This window comes from Momordica charantia (assembly GCF_013281855.1).
Source record: "Momordica charantia cultivar OHB3-1 chromosome 3 unlocalized genomic scaffold, Mcharantia_2.0 BLBB01000003.1, whole genome shotgun sequence".
Lineage (NCBI taxonomy): Eukaryota > Viridiplantae > Streptophyta > Magnoliopsida > Cucurbitales > Cucurbitaceae > Momordica > Momordica charantia.
Window position 1 is genome coordinate 18,272,316 of NW_028275161.1, and position 16,988 is coordinate 18,289,303.

The 16,988-nt window shown below is 47.9% G+C and overlaps 3 protein-coding genes across 5 annotated transcripts; 2 read left to right on the forward strand and 1 right to left on the reverse strand.

Annotated features, from left to right (window-relative positions):
- Positions 1 to 794: 794 nt before the first annotated feature.
- LOC111010859 (WAT1-related protein At3g30340) lies at positions 795 to 3,295 on the forward strand. The gene is made up of 6 exons (XM_022284432.2): positions 795 to 1,374; positions 1,523 to 1,585; positions 1,672 to 1,788; positions 1,876 to 2,281; positions 2,370 to 2,521; positions 2,928 to 3,295. The coding sequence occupies exons 1-6, from the start codon at positions 1,211 to 1,213 to the stop codon at positions 3,088 to 3,090; spliced, it is 1,065 nt and encodes a 354-aa protein (XP_022140124.1). The 5' UTR covers positions 795 to 1,210; the 3' UTR covers positions 3,091 to 3,295.
- Positions 3,296 to 11,873: 8,578 nt separating this feature from the next.
- LOC148212499 (uncharacterized) lies at positions 11,874 to 14,236 on the reverse strand. Of its 3 annotated transcripts, none has more exons than XM_088121632.1 (3): positions 13,456 to 14,236; positions 12,599 to 13,380; positions 11,874 to 12,518 (listed from the first exon to the last, which is right to left on the reverse strand). In XM_088121632.1, exons 2-3 carry the CDS (start codon positions 13,121 to 13,123, stop codon positions 11,874 to 11,876), a joined length of 1,170 nt encoding a protein of 389 aa, XP_087977758.1. In that variant the 5' UTR covers positions 13,124 to 13,380; positions 13,456 to 14,236. The 3 variants fall into 3 exon arrangements, with proteins under 3 accessions (XP_087977758.1, XP_087977759.1, XP_087977757.1); XM_088121633.1 differs by having other exon boundaries at positions 12,599 to 13,125; positions 13,192 to 14,236; XM_088121631.1 differs by having other exon boundaries at positions 12,599 to 14,236.
- Positions 14,237 to 15,427: 1,191 nt separating this feature from the next.
- On the forward strand, positions 15,428 to 16,969 carry EDA35 (temperature sensing protein-like protein). Its single transcript, XM_022284520.2, has one exon. The coding sequence runs from the start codon at positions 15,841 to 15,843 to the stop codon at positions 16,828 to 16,830; it is 990 nt and encodes a 329-aa protein (XP_022140212.1). The 5' UTR covers positions 15,428 to 15,840; the 3' UTR covers positions 16,831 to 16,969.
- Positions 16,970 to 16,988: the final 19 nt, after the last annotated feature.

Genomic DNA, 16,988 nt, shown 5'->3' on the forward strand with positions numbered 1-16,988 from the left:
CATTTTGCCATTTCTAAGTGCAATCAACAAGATTAATAGGAACATGATTTTGCCTTAACAATCTCATGTTGCTTTCTCTATGAAAACTGGCTTTCTTGAAAGTAGGATTCATGTTTATATAATAGTTCATAAGTTTGAGGGAAGTTTGAAAAATACAGAGCAATTGTTCAAACTCACTACTGGTTTTACTTGTTAAACTTATGCAGATATCATACATAAAAAAGGGCATGTCTAGAAAGCCTAGACATGTCCATGTCACAAGCCCATGGACTTGAAAGAATCACTAACAAAATACCGCATCTATTACGAGTATTTGGAAGCTTCATACAAATACGTAATGATATGTATATTACTTTGTGTTTCGGGTATTCAACTCAGGAAGGCTGTGGCATAAGAACTTCAAAGTGAGAATAGTTTGGGAAAGATCACTTTGGGCACATATAATTGCAGGATCAAAATATTGCTCATCCCATCAACTTTTCATCTTGTCACTTCACATTTTAAGTGCAAGAGGCACACATTTGACTTTTGAGCCATATATGATGGAACTAGAGGCAATCATTCTCACTATGCGTTTCGATGACACATTCAAAATAACGACTGTGGCGTTTCGATTTCAAGTTCTTGCTGCAGCTACTAAACCTTTTGGAGTGGAGATCAGATCTACCTAGCATCCATTACTTTCTTTCTGACTATTCATCTTTTTGTGAGATTTGACGTGTTGTTCCTCTAGTGCCATGGAAAAATATTATAAATGGGAGATTCCAAGATATTAGACAGCCAGTCCTGGCCATAGCTCTCTGGCTTTCTCTCTCTCTCTCTAAATCTCCAAATTTGATGCTTGGCACTATAGATTAACAAGAAAGGGCATCATAAGATTATAACAACCTCACCGATATCGGTCCTTGTAAACTTTGGCTGCATTTCAAACGTCAGCATTGTGATGAGTCATGAGATTATTTCCTTATCTGACTGTTAAAGGTTCTAAAGAAAGGGAGCAGAACAAAAATGAAAAAACATTAAGATATTCTGATACTAGTTGCTTTTTATAACTAGTGGTACAAGTTGCATTGTCTTAGATCACTTCCATTTCCCTATCAGCAAAAGGCTCAGCAGCTTATAAATATGTGTGTGTGTTTCCACAACTAAACTCATATTTCACAAGTCTTTGGGCAGGCATCATATTGATTAGAAGCAAAAAGGTGCAAAAATGAAGCCTGTTGTAGTAATGCTTTCGATTAACCTTGCGCTCGCTGGTGTAAATATACTACTTAAGGAGATTCTTAGTGAAGGGATTAGTCAGCTAGTTATCGTTATGTACCGGCAAACAATTTCCGCTCTATTCTTGTCGCCAATTGCCTATTTTTGGGAGAGGTAAGGGCACCTTGACTTGTCCAGAAAATATCAGTTCCTTTACCATGGAGTCTGCATTTTCCTTATTATCCTTGTTAAGTTTGCTCTGTTGTGTGAAAAGATTAAATGCTATAGAACTATAGAGTTGTCTTTTTTTGATGAAATGCAGGAAAACCAGACCTCAGCTTACGGCTTACATCTTATTCCTCCTTTTCATCAGTTCCTTAGTTGGGTTAGTAATAGCATCTTTTGTAAACTTTACCATAACTTTATGATGTTATTGTCACTATGAAACTTTGGAAAGATGTACAAATGCAGGCTAACACTAACATTATATCTATTCCTAATTGGTCTGCAATACACATCTGCCACTTTCTCTTGTGCATTTCTCAACCTGGTGCCCGTAAATACGTTCATTCTAGCCGTATTGTTCGGGTGCGTGTCAAAAAATTGTAGTGCATTTTCTTTCTAAATATTAACTCAAATGTGATGATAGTAACTCTGGTTTCAAAATATTTCTAGTATGGAGAAAGTGGACATGAAAAGCAAGGGTGGAAGAGCCAAAGTACTTGGGACACTGGTTTGCATTTCAGGAAACTTAATTTTGATTCTGTACAAAGGAATGCCGTTAACCAGCCCGGGATCAGCAACCGGGAAAACAAACGGGGTTCATCCGACAGTTCAACCTGAAAGGCCAGAGAGATGGTTGATAGGTTCATTGGTTTTGACTGCAGGCTGCTTCATGTGGTCCTCTTGGTTCCTAATGCAATCAAGGGTAGGCAAGGTTTATCCATGCCAATATTCTAGTACCTGCATCATGTCCTTTTTCAGCGCCATCCAGTCGGTGGTTTTACATTTGATTATCGACACAAAGAACTCTGTGTTCGTCGTGAAAGGGAAGTCTGCTATCTTAAGCCTCATATATGCTGTAAGTATCAGTTTGTTTTTTCTAACTTCAGCAGCTATTTGTATCTAAAATTCTTTGCAATTTGATGATATTGTGATGGGTTTAACAGGGATCAGTGGGTTCAGGGTTGTGCTATGTGGGGATGTCATGGTGTGTGAAAAAGAAAGGGCCAGTTTTCACTGCTGCTTTTACCCCTTTCATGGAGTTGTTTGCAGCCATATTTGATTTCTTCATCTTGCATGAGCAGATTCACCTTGGAAGGTCCACTATTTCTCTTTCTTTTTGCTTTCCTTTTTTGTTCACAAAAGACCAACCACCTTGAAAGATCAAATTCCTTGGTTCTGTCTGCTATTTTTCAAAAGCACTTTCAAGATCTTAAACCAAATCTCAAAACCAAAAGTGGGTATTTGAAAACTACTTATTTTAGTTTCTAAAACACCCCAAAATCATCATCAAACAAGCTTGGAAAATTGCTGATTTCATATCTAGAGACAGAATCAATGTTGTAACAACTAATTAACAACATACCACTTCAAATTCATCTAGATCAAAACTATATGAACTATATGAACTAATTAACAACATACCACTCAACTAATTAACAACATACCACTTCAAGTTTTGGCAGAGACTATATGAACTCATGTCAAAAAGTTTTTGGTGGCAGTGTTGTGGGGTCAGTGTTGATCATAAGTGGAATGTATATTCTTCTGTGGGGTAAAGATAGAGAAGCAAAGGAATGTGCTGTGAAGCAAACTGTATCAGTTGAAGAAGGCTATGGTGATTCAACCATACCATCATCAAATACAAATGCAGTGGAGCAGATTTAGATACAAACATCTTCATTTGCCTTTTCATTTCCTCTAAAAAGTTCCCATACTTTGTTAGATTGGAAGAAGCCAAATAAATATATGTGCTAATTTTGTGCGTTATGCTAAAATTAACGCACAAAATTACTAATAACTATGTGAGAATTATAGTTAGATTACATTTGGAGCTCAAAATGAATCATCATTTTTGTTGATCTTTCTAGATTTTTATATTCTGTAGAGCCATGGAAGAGATATATTCTTTTCCTAATTTTAAAAGAATACAATAATAGAGGAATACCATAATATTTTAAAATTTATTTACTAAAAAGTAAAATAATATATCTCAAGTTAGCGTAACTTGCCAACCTATTCGTTTTAGGCACAATAAATAAGTTAAAACTAGTGTTTGGGGAAGAGAATACCCTGGACACGTGGAGGACCCCTATTGGTGCTCCAAGATGACTCATGAGTCATGCCCAGCTCGGACCGCTGAGATCACCACCACTAGCGTTGACAGATGCTAAGTATGAGGGCCGAGGTGAACCTGGCCGAGGTCCGACCTACCGGGAAGCTCGGTAGGGGCCGATGTGAGCTACTGTCAGCGGCGTGATTATCGGGTGTAACCGTCGGTCCCGAGATTACCGGGTGTAATCGTCGCGAGATTAGCGGGACTACCACCCATAAGTAGAGGACCTCACTCCACGATCAGGTATGAGGATTTTCTGATCTCGAACTAAACTGGGAATCCGACCTATACTGACTTGATCGTCGGAGTGCTCACCTTTTTGTGCAGGTCCGCCCAAGTATTCAGATCGGTCCGGAGGCCGAGTTCGAGTTGCAATCTGAAATACACTGTTGTGCATATCCTTGCATAAACATTTGGCGCCGTCTGTGGGAACGACAATCTAAGTCATCCCAATTCTTTTAAATCAACACGCAAGCGAAAATGGTTGAACCCGCAAACTCAACCAATACGGCAGATCGAAGGACCCTAGCTGCCAGCGATGCCCACCAGAGGGAGGTCGGAGCAGCAGTGGTAGAGGGGCAAGGTCACGACGGCCTAGCAACAGAACCCCTCCGCAGGTCGGCACGAATCACCGCGCTTGTTCTACCACCTGCGCACCCCCCAAGAACATCCAAGGCCACCCGTGGCCGAGGTGGAACCTCTAAGAAGGGTGCCCGAGGTCCAGCCCCGGCCCCGACAAGTGAGAACTTGGACGCACTCCAGAGAGAAATGGAGGCAGTGTGTCACAACCATACTAGTAGAGAGTAGGTTGTGACGCCCACGTAGTGTGCAAGTGTCAGCGACAAGCATATGTCGCCCATCGGGCCATGTCAAGGGCCGAGAGTGAAGTGTCGTGATGCGACCAAGGAGGATGGTGCATCACCTATCACACCATATGGATGTGCTCAAGAATGCCTAGAGAAGGCATATGCAGAATGCAAAGCGAAGGCGACATCAGTGGTGTCGGTGACAAGCTCAACGGGGGCCAGTTGGGGCCCGGGGCCACGACCCTAGAAGTTGGGGTTCCGTCAAGAGTTTGGACGAGCGGCTTTAAAGTTAGATGCATATTAGTGAGATATGTAAGCACGCCAAGTTTCGTGTCAATCGGAGTTCAAACGTGCACTCTACGTTGGCGAGTGACTCCTCGCCACTTTCGACGTTCATGCCTGCCAAGTCAAGTTTGCCTTAGAATGTACCTTAGGGGGAGGCATGGTGTTGGCTCTCCACCACCCCTGGGCCATGTCAGGGCCTAAGTGAGCCACCCCATGGCACATGCGTGTGTCATGGCGAGGGCGAGCGTCTACAAGACGAGTGTCTTGGGCGACTTCCGTCGAGGATAGAAAACTCGAGGACAGTGTCGGGCGGCACGGGTGTGTCGGCATTGCGCCTCGGTCCATGTGTCGGAGGTTGCACCACGGGGGTCCCTATGCAGTACGGTATGCTCAAACGACACGGCACGAGCGCAAGAGTCGTCGTGCCACGATAGTGTCCGGATGGCTGGATGTTCGGAAGGTCCCGATCATTAAGACAAGCACATGGGTCGGTTCTCGGTATGCGTGCCCAAGTGAGCAGCGAAGCCCGATGACACCCCGACGCTCGGGGTGACATCCTAAAGTACCGGTGGGCACCCGGTAAGTGAGAAAAAGCTAGTCTTGGCCCGGTAAGCGGCAAGACTCATCTCGGTTGCCAGGTTTAGTCATTCCTTGTCCGGAAGTCGGCAGGAATCATCCCTGCAGTACCCGGTAAGGCCGTTTAGCCCGTTATTGACTAGTTTCTCAGCAGGAATGGTCTTAGAGGCGTCCGATGGGCCCGATAAGCTAGTTCTGACATAGTTAAGCGGCAGGAATGTCCCGGTTGTACCCGGTTGGAGTTTTAAGCTCGTTCTGGCCTCGTTATAGGTCAGAACTCATCCCGGTAAGGTCCTGGCTCATCGTAGGAGCGGGACGGTCGAGTGACCGAGAACCAAGATGGTTAAAAACAAGTTGCGACGTCGCGTTCAGAAGACCTTGGCCTAGAGTAAAGGCAAGGTAGAGCCGTGGGACTTGGCCTAGTGCAGAGGCAAGCCGGCTAGAGTCGCGTTAGAGTTTAAATGCACGTACGGGCGACGTACATTGCCGAGTCAAGTGAGAATTCCGCTGTAAGTGAAGCTCGGTCGAGGAGGAAAGAACCTCGCCTAAGGTTTGACGAAGCCACAAAGGGGAGTGAAAAGTGGATTGGAGCTAGAGTTCCTCGTAAGGCTGGCCATGGTCCAGCTTAGATCATGGCGCCGCACGGTTGAAAAATGTACGACCATGACACAGTGCGCACGAAAATGCGGTCCATGGAGGAAATGTATAACGAAATGATATTAGCTGCAGGCGCGGGGTCCCGATCTGAGAACCGAGTGACGCGCGTTGGCATACGCGAGCAAAGGGGTTCCCATCTCGGCCCAGCCGAGGAGGAACATCCCGAAGACAACGAGAGCGAGGGACACACTCGCCAGAGAGGAGACCTCCGTGAACACCTCAACAGAAAGAGAGGCTCATCTCTCCGAAAAGGACAGTCACCATCCCGCTCAAACAGGAGCTCCAACCAGCAGGCTGAATCCTCTCGCAACCCAGCAACTCCTGCAGGAGTGATTACAAGGGAGGAGTTCGACCAGCTGAGAGGCCAGCTCGACGCTCAGGTGGAGGCCTTAAAGGCCAAATGTGAGCAGAAAGAAGGTCCACTGAACGATGGCGACTTGGGAGAATCGCCCTTCACCTCGGACGTTTTGGAAGCACCGATCCCTCCGAAGTTCAAAGCTCCTACCGTGAAGCCTTATGATGGGTCGAAGGACCCCAAGGATTATGTTGAGGTCTTCGAAGGCCTCATGGATTTCCAAGCGGCATCAGACGCAATCAAATGCCGCGCCTTTCAGATCGCGCTTACTGGCAGCGCGCGATTGTGGTATCGGAGACTGCCAGCCAGGACGATCTCGACCTACTCTCAGCTGAGAAGGGAGTTCCTCGCCCAGTTCTCTTCTCGACATTATGATAAAAAGACAGCGACCCATCTCGCCACCATCAGACAGAAGGAGGGTGAGACGCTGCGAGAATATGTCACCAGATTCCAGGAGGAGCAATTGAAGGTCGCACACTGCTCCGATGACTCGGCCATGTGCTATTTTCTCACCGGTCTAGCCGACGAAGCCCTCACGGTGAAACTTGGAGAGGAGGCCCCGGCCACCTTCGTCGAGGTGCTTCAAAAGACGAAGAAAGTCATCGATGGACAGGAGCTCCTCCGAACCAAAACCGGCCGACCAGAACGAAAGATCGGCCGGGGCAGAAGTGGAAAAGATATAGAAAAGGCAGATCCCAAGTCCAAGGACAAGGGATCCCTTTCCAGCGGCCGAGCTGAGTATCGAAGGGCGGAGAACGGACCTACCAGAAGCCGACCTTACGAACGCTTCACCCCGACCACGATTCCAATTTCCGAGATCCTAACGAACATCGAGGAGTCTGGAATGGAAAAACTACTCAAGCGTCCTGAGAAGCTTCGGGGAGCCCCGGAGAGGCGCAGCAAGGACAAGTATTGCCGCTTCCATCGGGAGCACAGCCATAACACGTCGGACTGCTGGGAGTTGAAGCGCCAAATTGAGGATCTAATTCAAGATGGCTACTTCAAGAAATTTGTGGGAAAGCCCAGGACCAGCTCGACAGAGAAAAAGGAAGAGCGGAAGCGTTCGAGGACGCCGCCCCGGCGCACTGACCGACCTGCGGTTATCAATACCATTTTCGGAGGGCCAAGCGGGAGTCAGTCCGGACAGAAAAGAAAGGAGTTAGCTCGTGCAGCCAGGCGCGAGGTGTGCATCATCAGGGAGCAGAGGCCGACCTGCCCAATCACCTTCGACAGTGCAGACTTAGAGGAGGTCCACCTGCCCCACAATGATGCACTTGTGATCGCTCCCTTGATTGATCATGTGGTGGTCAGGAGGGTGTTGGTAGACGGAGGCGCATCTGCTAACATCCTGTCCTTACCGACCTACCTCGCCCTGGGATGGACGAGGTCGCAATTGAAGAAAAGCCCGACACCGCTGGTTGGGTTCTCTGGAGAATCGGTCATCCCAGAGGGTTGCATCGACTTGCCGGTCACACTTGGGCAGGACCAAACTCAGGTCACCCAAATGGCCGAGTTCGTGGTAATTGACGGTAGATCGGTCTATAACACCATCTTTGGGAGACCCATCATCCACTCATTTCGGGTCATTCCCTCAACACTTCATCAAGTTTTGAAGTATTCCACCCCCAATGGCGAGGGCACGGTCCGAGGAGAACAGACCGATTCGAGGGAGTGTTATGCCTCCGCGCTCAAAGGCTCATCTGTCTGCGCCATCGAAACTCTCGCCAGTGGGGATGGGACGCTCGAGTTCGAGGCCGACCTGCCGAGGAGGGAGTTTGCCGCACCCACTGAGGAGCTCGAGCTTGTTCCTCTGCTTAGTCCCGAGAAACAAGTCAGCATAGGAACCAAGCTGGGGGCCACCGACAGAGAGGAGCTGATCCACTTCCTCAGATCCAACTCGGACGTCTTTGCGTGGTTTCATGAGGACATGCCTGGCATTGACCCAAAGATTATGACGCATCGCCTCAGCATAGATCCATCATTCCGACCTGTAAAGCAAAAAAGAAGACCTATAAACAAAGAGAGGAGTGATGTAATTGTTGAGGAAGTTAGCAAACTTTTGAAAGCTGAATACATAAGAAAAATTTTGTATCCCGAGTGGCTCTCCAATATTGTATTAGTTAAAAAATCTAACGGAAAGTGGAGAATGTGCGTAGACTTTACGAACTTAAATAAGGCATGCCCGAAAGATTGTTTTCCACTGCCGAGGATTGATCAGCTCGTGGACGCCACAGCCGGGCACGAACTGCTCACTTTCATGGATGCCTACTCTGGGTACAACCAAATCAAGATGCATGTCCCGGATCAAGATCATACCGCATTCATAACGGACCAAGGTCTGTACTGTTACAAGGTCATGCCCTTCGGTTTAAAGAACGCAGGAGCGACCTACCAGAGATCGGTGAACAAAATGTTTGCCAAGCAGATCGACCGGAATATGGAAGTGTATGTGGACGACATGCTTGTCAATAGCAAGCAGTCTAAGTCGCATCTCTCCGATCTGACCGAAGCCTTCGAGGTTCTGAGGACATATCAAATGAAGCTCAACCCAGTTAAATGTGCCTTTGGAGTCTCTTCGAGAAAATTCCTTGGCTTCATGGTGAACAACCGGGGGATCGAGGCCAACCCCGAAAAGATTACAGCCGTGCTCGAGATGGAGGCACCTAAGACGCTGAAGCAGCTTCAGTGCCTCAATGGCAGGATTGCGGCCCTGAACCGGTTTGTTTCAAGATCGACAGATAAGTGCCTTCCTTTCTTCAAAGTCCTACGAAAGAAAGGGCCGTTTGAATGGACAACAGAGTGCGAACAAGCATTTCAGCAATTGAAGAGCTGCCTCTGTTCGGCACCTTTGCTCGCCAAGCCCCTGCAAGGGGACAAGCTCCAATTGTACTTGGCAGTGTCTGACAGTGTCGTCAGCTCGACCCTAATCAGGCAAGAGGAAGCGCGGCAAAACCCGGTCTACTACACAAGCAAGGCTATGACCGAAGCCGAGACCAGATACCCTCAAATGGAAAAGTTGGCTCTCGCTTTAGTCACCTCGGCCCGACGGCTTAGACCATACTTCCAAGCCCATACTGTGGTGGTGCTCACTAACTTGCCCCTAAAAAACATCTTCCATAAGCCAGAAGCTTCTGGACGCCTGATGAAGTGGGCAATGAAGCTAAGTGAGTACGACATCCAGTTCGAACCCAGAACTGCGTTGAAAGGACAAGCAGCGGCAGACTTCATAGCCGAGCTCACACCACCTTCCGAGCCTGGCGAGTCCGACCTACCGTGGACAATCTATGTCGACGGATCCTCCAATGAGAAGTGGTGCGGGGCCGGGGTCCTCTTGCTCGGACCAGGAGGCGAGCGATTTGAGTATGCCTTGAGGTTCGGCTTCCGGACTTCCAATAACGAGGCTGAGTATGAAACATTTATTGCCGGTCTACGAATCGCCAGAGCATTGGGGGCCTCTTGTGTTAAGATCTTCAGCGACTCCCAGCTGGTTGTGAGCCAGATCACGGAAGAGTACCAAGCCAGGGAACCCCGAATGGAGAAGTATTTGGGCAAAGTCAGATCGTACCTCGCCCAATTTCGAACTTACAAGGTAAGCCGGGTTCCCCGAGCAGAAAATTCTAATGCCGACGCCTTGGCCAGGTTAGCATCAGTGTACGAGACCGACGTGGCCAGGTCGGTCCCCGTCGAGATCTTAGATAATCCCTCGATCTCGGAGCCAGATCTGATGGAGATCGATGCTCCAGAGCCCTCATGGATGGACCCGATTGTGGACTTCATTAGGGGCAATTCACCACAAGACCCCAAGGAGCGCAGGAAGTTGGCAAGGCAAGCAGCTCGGTTCGTGGTCCGAGGTGGAGCATTGTACCGACGCGGCTTTTCCCTGCCTCTATTGAGATGCCTAACCCCTGAAAAGGGCCTATACGTCCTCAGAGAAATCCACGAAGGAGTGTGCGGCAATCACTCAGGCGCCCGGTCGCTGTCAGCCAAAGTGATCTGACAAGGATACTATTGGCCGACCCTCAGCCAGGACGCCAAGAAGTTCGTTAGAACTTGCGACAATTGCCAACGCTACGGAAACATAATCCACCAACCTCCCGAGCTGCTTACCCCCATCACGACCCCATGGCCATTCGCGCAGTGGGGGTAGATATTATTGGTCCTTTCCTTATGGGCAAAGGCCAGACAAAGTTCGCTGTAGTGGCTGTGGATTACTTCACAAAGTGGGCCGAGGCCGAGACGCTCTCCCACATAACGGAATCCAGAGTCACGTCCTTCGTATGGACAAATATCATATGTCGCTTTGGTATACCGCAGGCCATTGTGACAGACAATGGGAAGCAGTTTGACAACGCCAAGTTCAAAGACTTTTGCAGCAAGCTTGGCATAAGTCACCTTAGCTCGTCCCCCGCACATCCGCAAGCAAATGGGCAGGTGGAGGCGGTCAACAAGATCATCAAGCGAGGCATCAAACTTAGACTGGACTCCAAGAAAGGCAGGTGGGCCGAGGAGCTACCAGAGGTTCTATGGTCGTACCGGACCACCCAAAGAGAATCGACGGGTGAGACCCCGTTCTCCCTGGCCTTCGGCTCCGAAGCTGTAGTCCCGGTTAAGATCGGCATGCCATGTGACAGAGTAGAGCATTACGAGCCTACAGCAAATGAGGAAGAGCTGCTCCTCAACCTTGACTTGTTGGAAGAAAGAAGAGCAATGGCCCAGCTACGCCTGGCGGAATATCACGGCAGAATGGCCAGACACTACAACGCCCGCGTTCGACCTCGGACCTTCAAAGTCGGACATCTGGTCTTAAGGAGGGTCCAAACCCATGTGGGTGCCCTTGACCCGACCTGGGAGGGGCCGTTTGAGGTCAACGGAATAGTCCGACCTGGGACGTACATATTGGCCGATCTGAAAGGAGACGTCCTCGCGCACCCGTGGAACCCGGAGCACCTGAAGCGTTATTATCCTTGAAATGCCAAAAGGGTTTTCAATGAATCTGTAAAAACTGTTTCAAAAGAATTATGATCGGAGTAAATGTGATGATTTAATTTCATGATTCCGAGTTCGACCAGAAATTAAATGGGGGCCACGGACTCCCACACGATCACATTCCAGTAGTCGGTTAAAATCCAATCCTCCAAAACCTAAGGGTATGAGGTGCGATGCCAAAATCACTGACGAACTTAAAATTCAAACCTTCAAGGTAAAGGGGCGATGTGAAAAGTTCAAAATGATCAAGCCTCCGAACTTGAGGGTACAAGGTGCGATATGAAGAACAGCTACGGACTTAGGATTTTAGCCTTTTAACGTTTTTTAAGTTAAGGGTGCGATATTAAAAAATTCAGAGTTGGTGCAATGTATTGAATACTAGACAGAGATTCGAATTCAAAATTTCAAGTATTTTTGAAGGCGCGACCTCAAAAGTACGAGGTGCGAGGTGACATTGGCTTTAGCTTAAAGAAAAAGCAAAGAAAGGAAGGCAATAAAGTAAAAACAAACGAGAAGCCTCTTTATTGAATGAAAAGCAGAGCCAAGGCTTATAGACCTTGCAGCTCTTCCCTAACACTTACAAAAGAAGAGAAGAAAGACAGAGAAATGCCTCATGAAAGGTGATCGCTTAAGAGCCTGCTTGAGGAGCGCCCTCCTGAGTGGTGCCGACCTAATCCTCTTCGAGGTCGGAGTAGTCAGAGTCCAGATCTCTGACGTACTTATCCACCAACGCTTGGGGGCCAGGGGTGCCGTTAGGCCCAGACGCCCACTGCTCAGCATACCTCTTCTTCAGACCACTGAGATCGATCTGAAGGTCAGGCATGTCGGAAGCAATGCCCTTCATGAGAAACTTGAAGCTCGCGTCAGAGAAGTCTTTGGCAAATCCATCGAAGTCAGGATGTTGCCTGAACGATTCCTCCAATAGAACTCCATTGCTGAGACGCTCCTTCACCGTCTCCAGCTCGGCAGTCGCATGCTTCAGCTCCTCCTCCTTCGCTTCAAGCGCCTGGAGCATGTCGTCCTTCTCCTTGAGGAGTTGGAACTTCTCCTTCTCCAAGCCCTTGGTGATAGCATGGGCAGTTCGGAACTGGGCCTTGCGTCTGTCCTCTTCTTTCTTCAGCAGCTCGGCCTTGGCCTCCACCTCAGCCTTCAAAATTTCCACCTCAAAGTGAGCCTTCAGCAGCTCATCCTTCATGGTGGAAGAGGCAGCCTCCAAGGCAGCAGAGAACTCCTCTTTCTCCCTCGCTGCCAGAGCTTCCCTCCCATCCAGCTCGGCCTTCACGGCCAGAGCCGATTGAATGGAAGCAACAAACGCCTGAGAAAAGGTACAAAGAAGAAAGTTAGACCGAGCTACCTGTTAGGTAAATTGAGCAAAAATGAAGACACCAATTTTACCTCAGCGGCGTAGTCGATGGTCCTCTGCAGGACGGACCCCGGGTCACTTACAAATTTGGACGCTCTTCTGAGGCAGCGGTCCAAACTTGCAGCCGAGATGCGGGACACCTGGTCCCTCACCCCAGAACTTGACGGCTCGACTCTGAACCGTGCTGTCACGTTGGACGTCCCGCCCATCCTGGCCTCAGGATCGTCCACCCGATCTGCGAAGCTCGTAGGCAGGGCCCCACGAGCTCCGACCTCCAAGGGGGAGGTGGTCTTCTTCTTCTTCCTCCTTCGCTTCAGAGGGACTTCCTCCCTCACCTTCTCGCCCAAGGGCGAGACGTCCACCGCCTCGGTCTGATTCCTGGGGCGCTTCTCCCTCGAAGGACCCCCAGAAGACTCCAGCTCGATCACTGGGGCTGGATCTTCCGAGGCTGGCCCTACCACAACAGGAGTGGCAGGTTTCGAACTATGGGCGGCCTCAAGAGCATGGGCTCGGCCCTTGGACTTGCGCTTCACGTTGCTTGCAAATCCGCAAACCATGGCTGAAAAACAAAAACAGGAGTCAACACAAAGTTAGAGGAAAAAGGGGGGGAGCAAGCTCGGCATACCAAGTTCGGAGTTCGGCTTTGAGGATTCAATGGGACGAACTGCAGGGTTGTAATCTAGCAGCCCGGACTCAAGCAGCAGCTTGTCGGTCACCAAGGTTTCGACCTTCCTACCCCTCGGAAAATGCTCCTTGTAATATTTCAACGTGTCGAAGGAGGCTTGCGTGAGCTCGGGGACTGGTCGGATTGATACTGCACAAAGACAAAGTCAGAGTTAGACCTGAATGACAGGAAAGAAAATCACAAAAAGTAAGAACTACTACGTACCTAGGTTCCCAAACCTAGTGGGAACGTCAAAGAAGGAACGACCTGACTCGTCCTTTGCAAGCCATTCCCCAGAAGCGTAGAACTACTTCCTCACCCATCCCTTGATGTAGGTCGGCCCCTTAACTATACCGCCTGCGCCTTTCCTTGCGCACATATAGAACCGACCAGGCTTCTTAGCTATCCTTTTCGCTTCGAAGCACGCGAGGAGCTGGTCTACGTCCAACAGCTCGGCCTCTTCACTATCCTGAACTCGTAGCCAAAAAATGATGGCCAAAGCGAAGATGACACCCCACCCATTGGGGGCCACTTGAGCCGGAGCCAACCCAGTTCGGAAGAGAAATTCTTGGACAAAAGGGTGAAGAGGAAGTCTGAGGCCGTACTCAAACATTTTAAAGTAGAGAGTGACCCATCCCTCTGGAGGATTGTCAGCTCTCTCCTCCTCCTCCGGAATCCTAAGGAGGATGTTCTCAGGGATAGCGAACCCCCTACGAAGGGATCCGAGGTAGTGCTCAGGTATCCTAGAAGGGTATTCCAAACCCTGACCCGAGGTAGAGGCATCACTATCCTCCCCGTCATCGGAGAACCTAAAGTTTTCTATCTCCTCGAGCTCGGACTCTAACCTACGAGCTAAATCCTCATTGGACCCTAAGTCGCTGTTAAAAGAGGACGACATGGCAACTACGTTCGAAAGAGAAAGTAAGGGAAGAGACCGACCTACCAAGGGTTCGAGCTGCCTTCAGATCGAACTCCAAGAATTCAGGAAACGTAAGGTATGACCTGAAGGATTGGTGGTATTTATAGCTTGTCGGAAAAATTTCCTCACCGTACATGTATAATCAACGAGCGGCTAGGATCCTCCCGAAGATCCGAAGCGTCAGAATATCCACCGCAACAGTTATATTTTCCTACGAATAGGAAGTCGCCACGCGTTCAAAGCAAGTCGAATGAACTTCTCTGCCAGGTTGAGATCGGACCAGACAGAGAGGGGACCAATGTTTGGGGAAGAGAATACCCTGGACACGTGGAGGACCCCTATTGGTGCTCCAAGATGACTCATGAGTCATGCCCAGCTCGGACCGCCGAGATCACCACCACTAGCGTTGACAGATGCTAAGTATGAGGGCCGAGGTGAACCTGGCCGAGGTCCGACCTACCGGGAAGCTCGGTAGGGGCCGATGTGAGCTACTGTCAGCGGCGTGATTATCGGGTGTAACCGTCGGTCCCGAGATTACCGGGTGTAACCGTCGCGAGATTAGCGGGACTACCACCCATAAGTAGAGGACCTCACTCCACGATCAGGTACGAGGATTTTCTGACCTCGAACTAAACTGGGAATCCGACCTATACTGACTTGATCGTCGGAGTGCTTACTTTTTTGTGCAGGTCCGCCCAAGTATTCAGATCGGTCCGGAGGCCGAGTTCGAGTTGCAATCTGAAATACACTGTTGTGCATATCCTTGCATAAACAACTAGTTTTTCTTAAATACAATTAAATTTGAAAAAACTAAATAAAATAATTTCCAAACCATCCTTTCCTGTTGGAAAATAATTTTTCAAATCCATCTTCTTAGTTCAGGAAGAACATTACTGGATTTTATCTACTAATTTTAAAAAATTAGGAAAAGAAGTTAGCTTTTAAATTTTATTTTTTCTAATCCTTCCCAATCTAGAAAATTTTGGAAAATAAATTTTTTTATCATCTTGAACCACTTAGTTCAAAAAATTAAAATTTCAAAGCTAAAAAACTGGTTCGGGACCATTCAAAAGGGAAAAAAAATTATTTAAAAAGATGATCGAAACATTTGAGGTCAACATTAAAAAAAATTATAATGTAATTAGAATGATAAATATGAAGTTTTAAAGAAAAAAAATTGAACATTTCAAAAAGCAAAAATTTTATTTTTATCTTTTCAAAAAACTGTTTTTTTTTTAAATTTAACAAAAAAACTGTTAAGTCACTATTCTTCTCGAAAAAATTAGAACATCCTAAGTTCTAACAAGAAAGAATTGAAATAAATTTTAAAAAATTCAGCAAAAAAAAAGGTAGAAAACTGGTAAAGGAGAGGAAGGAGGAAGAAGATGGGAGGGGTATAATTGTCAACACAAATTTGGTTATTTCGACAAATATGGAATATGATAAGGGCATTTAGCCTAATTACTCGAAAAACTTAAATTCAAGATTTGGGTCACATTTGTAAATACAAAAATATTTTGGGCCCAAATGGGAATTACCCTAACCTTGGTTGCATTCTTCTGTCGAGCTATAAAAGCTTCGGAGACCGCCGCCCTTTTCTTCCCCACGCATCTGCCCTAGCCAAGAACTCGGAATTCGGAGCTCAGAACTCAGAACTCAGAGCTCAGAGCTCAGAACCAGTGTGGCTGCCAATGAAGGAGGAAGAAGTGAATCGCTGTCAAATTCAAGAATGGTATCCGATATTCAAATCCTCATCCATCAAAACCCTAATTCACGAGCTTCCAGAATCGTTCGTTCACTATCTCCTCGACGACTCTGGGCCGTTCCTCCTTCCGGTTTCCATCTCAAACGAGGATGCTCTACCCAATAGAGTTGTTCATCCCGAGGAAGAAGAGGATTACCAGTTGAAAGAAGGATCTGACGACGAATCGGAGCAGTCCACTTCGCCTCCCTCCTTTCCGGAGCTTGAATCTGATGTTAAGCACTCGATTCGTAATCTTGGAGGTTCCGTCTTCCCTAAGTTGAACTGGAGCGCACCGAAGGACTCTGCGTGGATTAGCCCTACCGGGACCTTGAAGTGCTCTTCGTTCAGTGAGATTGCGCTCTTGTTTCGATCGTCCGATTCGCTTGTTCATGATCTGTGTCGCGCCTACGACTCCTGCGCCGATAAGACGTCGTCGAGGCCATCGAGATTCTTCCTCGCGCTTCGTAAATGGTACCCGTCCCTTCGACCGGAGATGGAATTTCGTTGCTTCGTGAGGAACCGGGACCTGGTTGGCATTTCCCAGCGCGAGGTCACGACGTTCTATCCTGCTTTAGTGGAGAAGAAAGAGAGTCTGCAAGCAATCATCCGAGAATTCTTCGTCGACCATGTGAGGTCAAGCTTCGAATCGGAGAATTACACGTTCGATGTGTATTTCACGAGAAATGAAACGGTTAAGATACTGGATTTCAATCCATGGGGCGCATTCACACTTCCATTGCTGTTCGATTGGGAGGAATTGGAGGAGCAAACCGATGAGGTTGAGTTCAGAATCGTTGAGAGCCGGAGGGCGGTGAGGCCAGGATTGAAGACTGCGGTTCCATTCGATTACTTGGATACCAGCCCTGGAAGTGGATGGGACCTGTTTTTGAGAAATGCTGATCAAGAATTGCAGCAGCAAACCAGAGACGATGGCTGATGAATCCTTGTTCTGTTCTTTATTTATGAATGAGTAGCTTTATAATTTTTCCAGAAATCGAGTTTTTGGTTAAATTCTGGAAATTTGTTAATTGCCCAAAATGGGAAATGATTGGATCATAGCTGAATTTCCTATTTAATTTCTGAAGTTTTCAATTT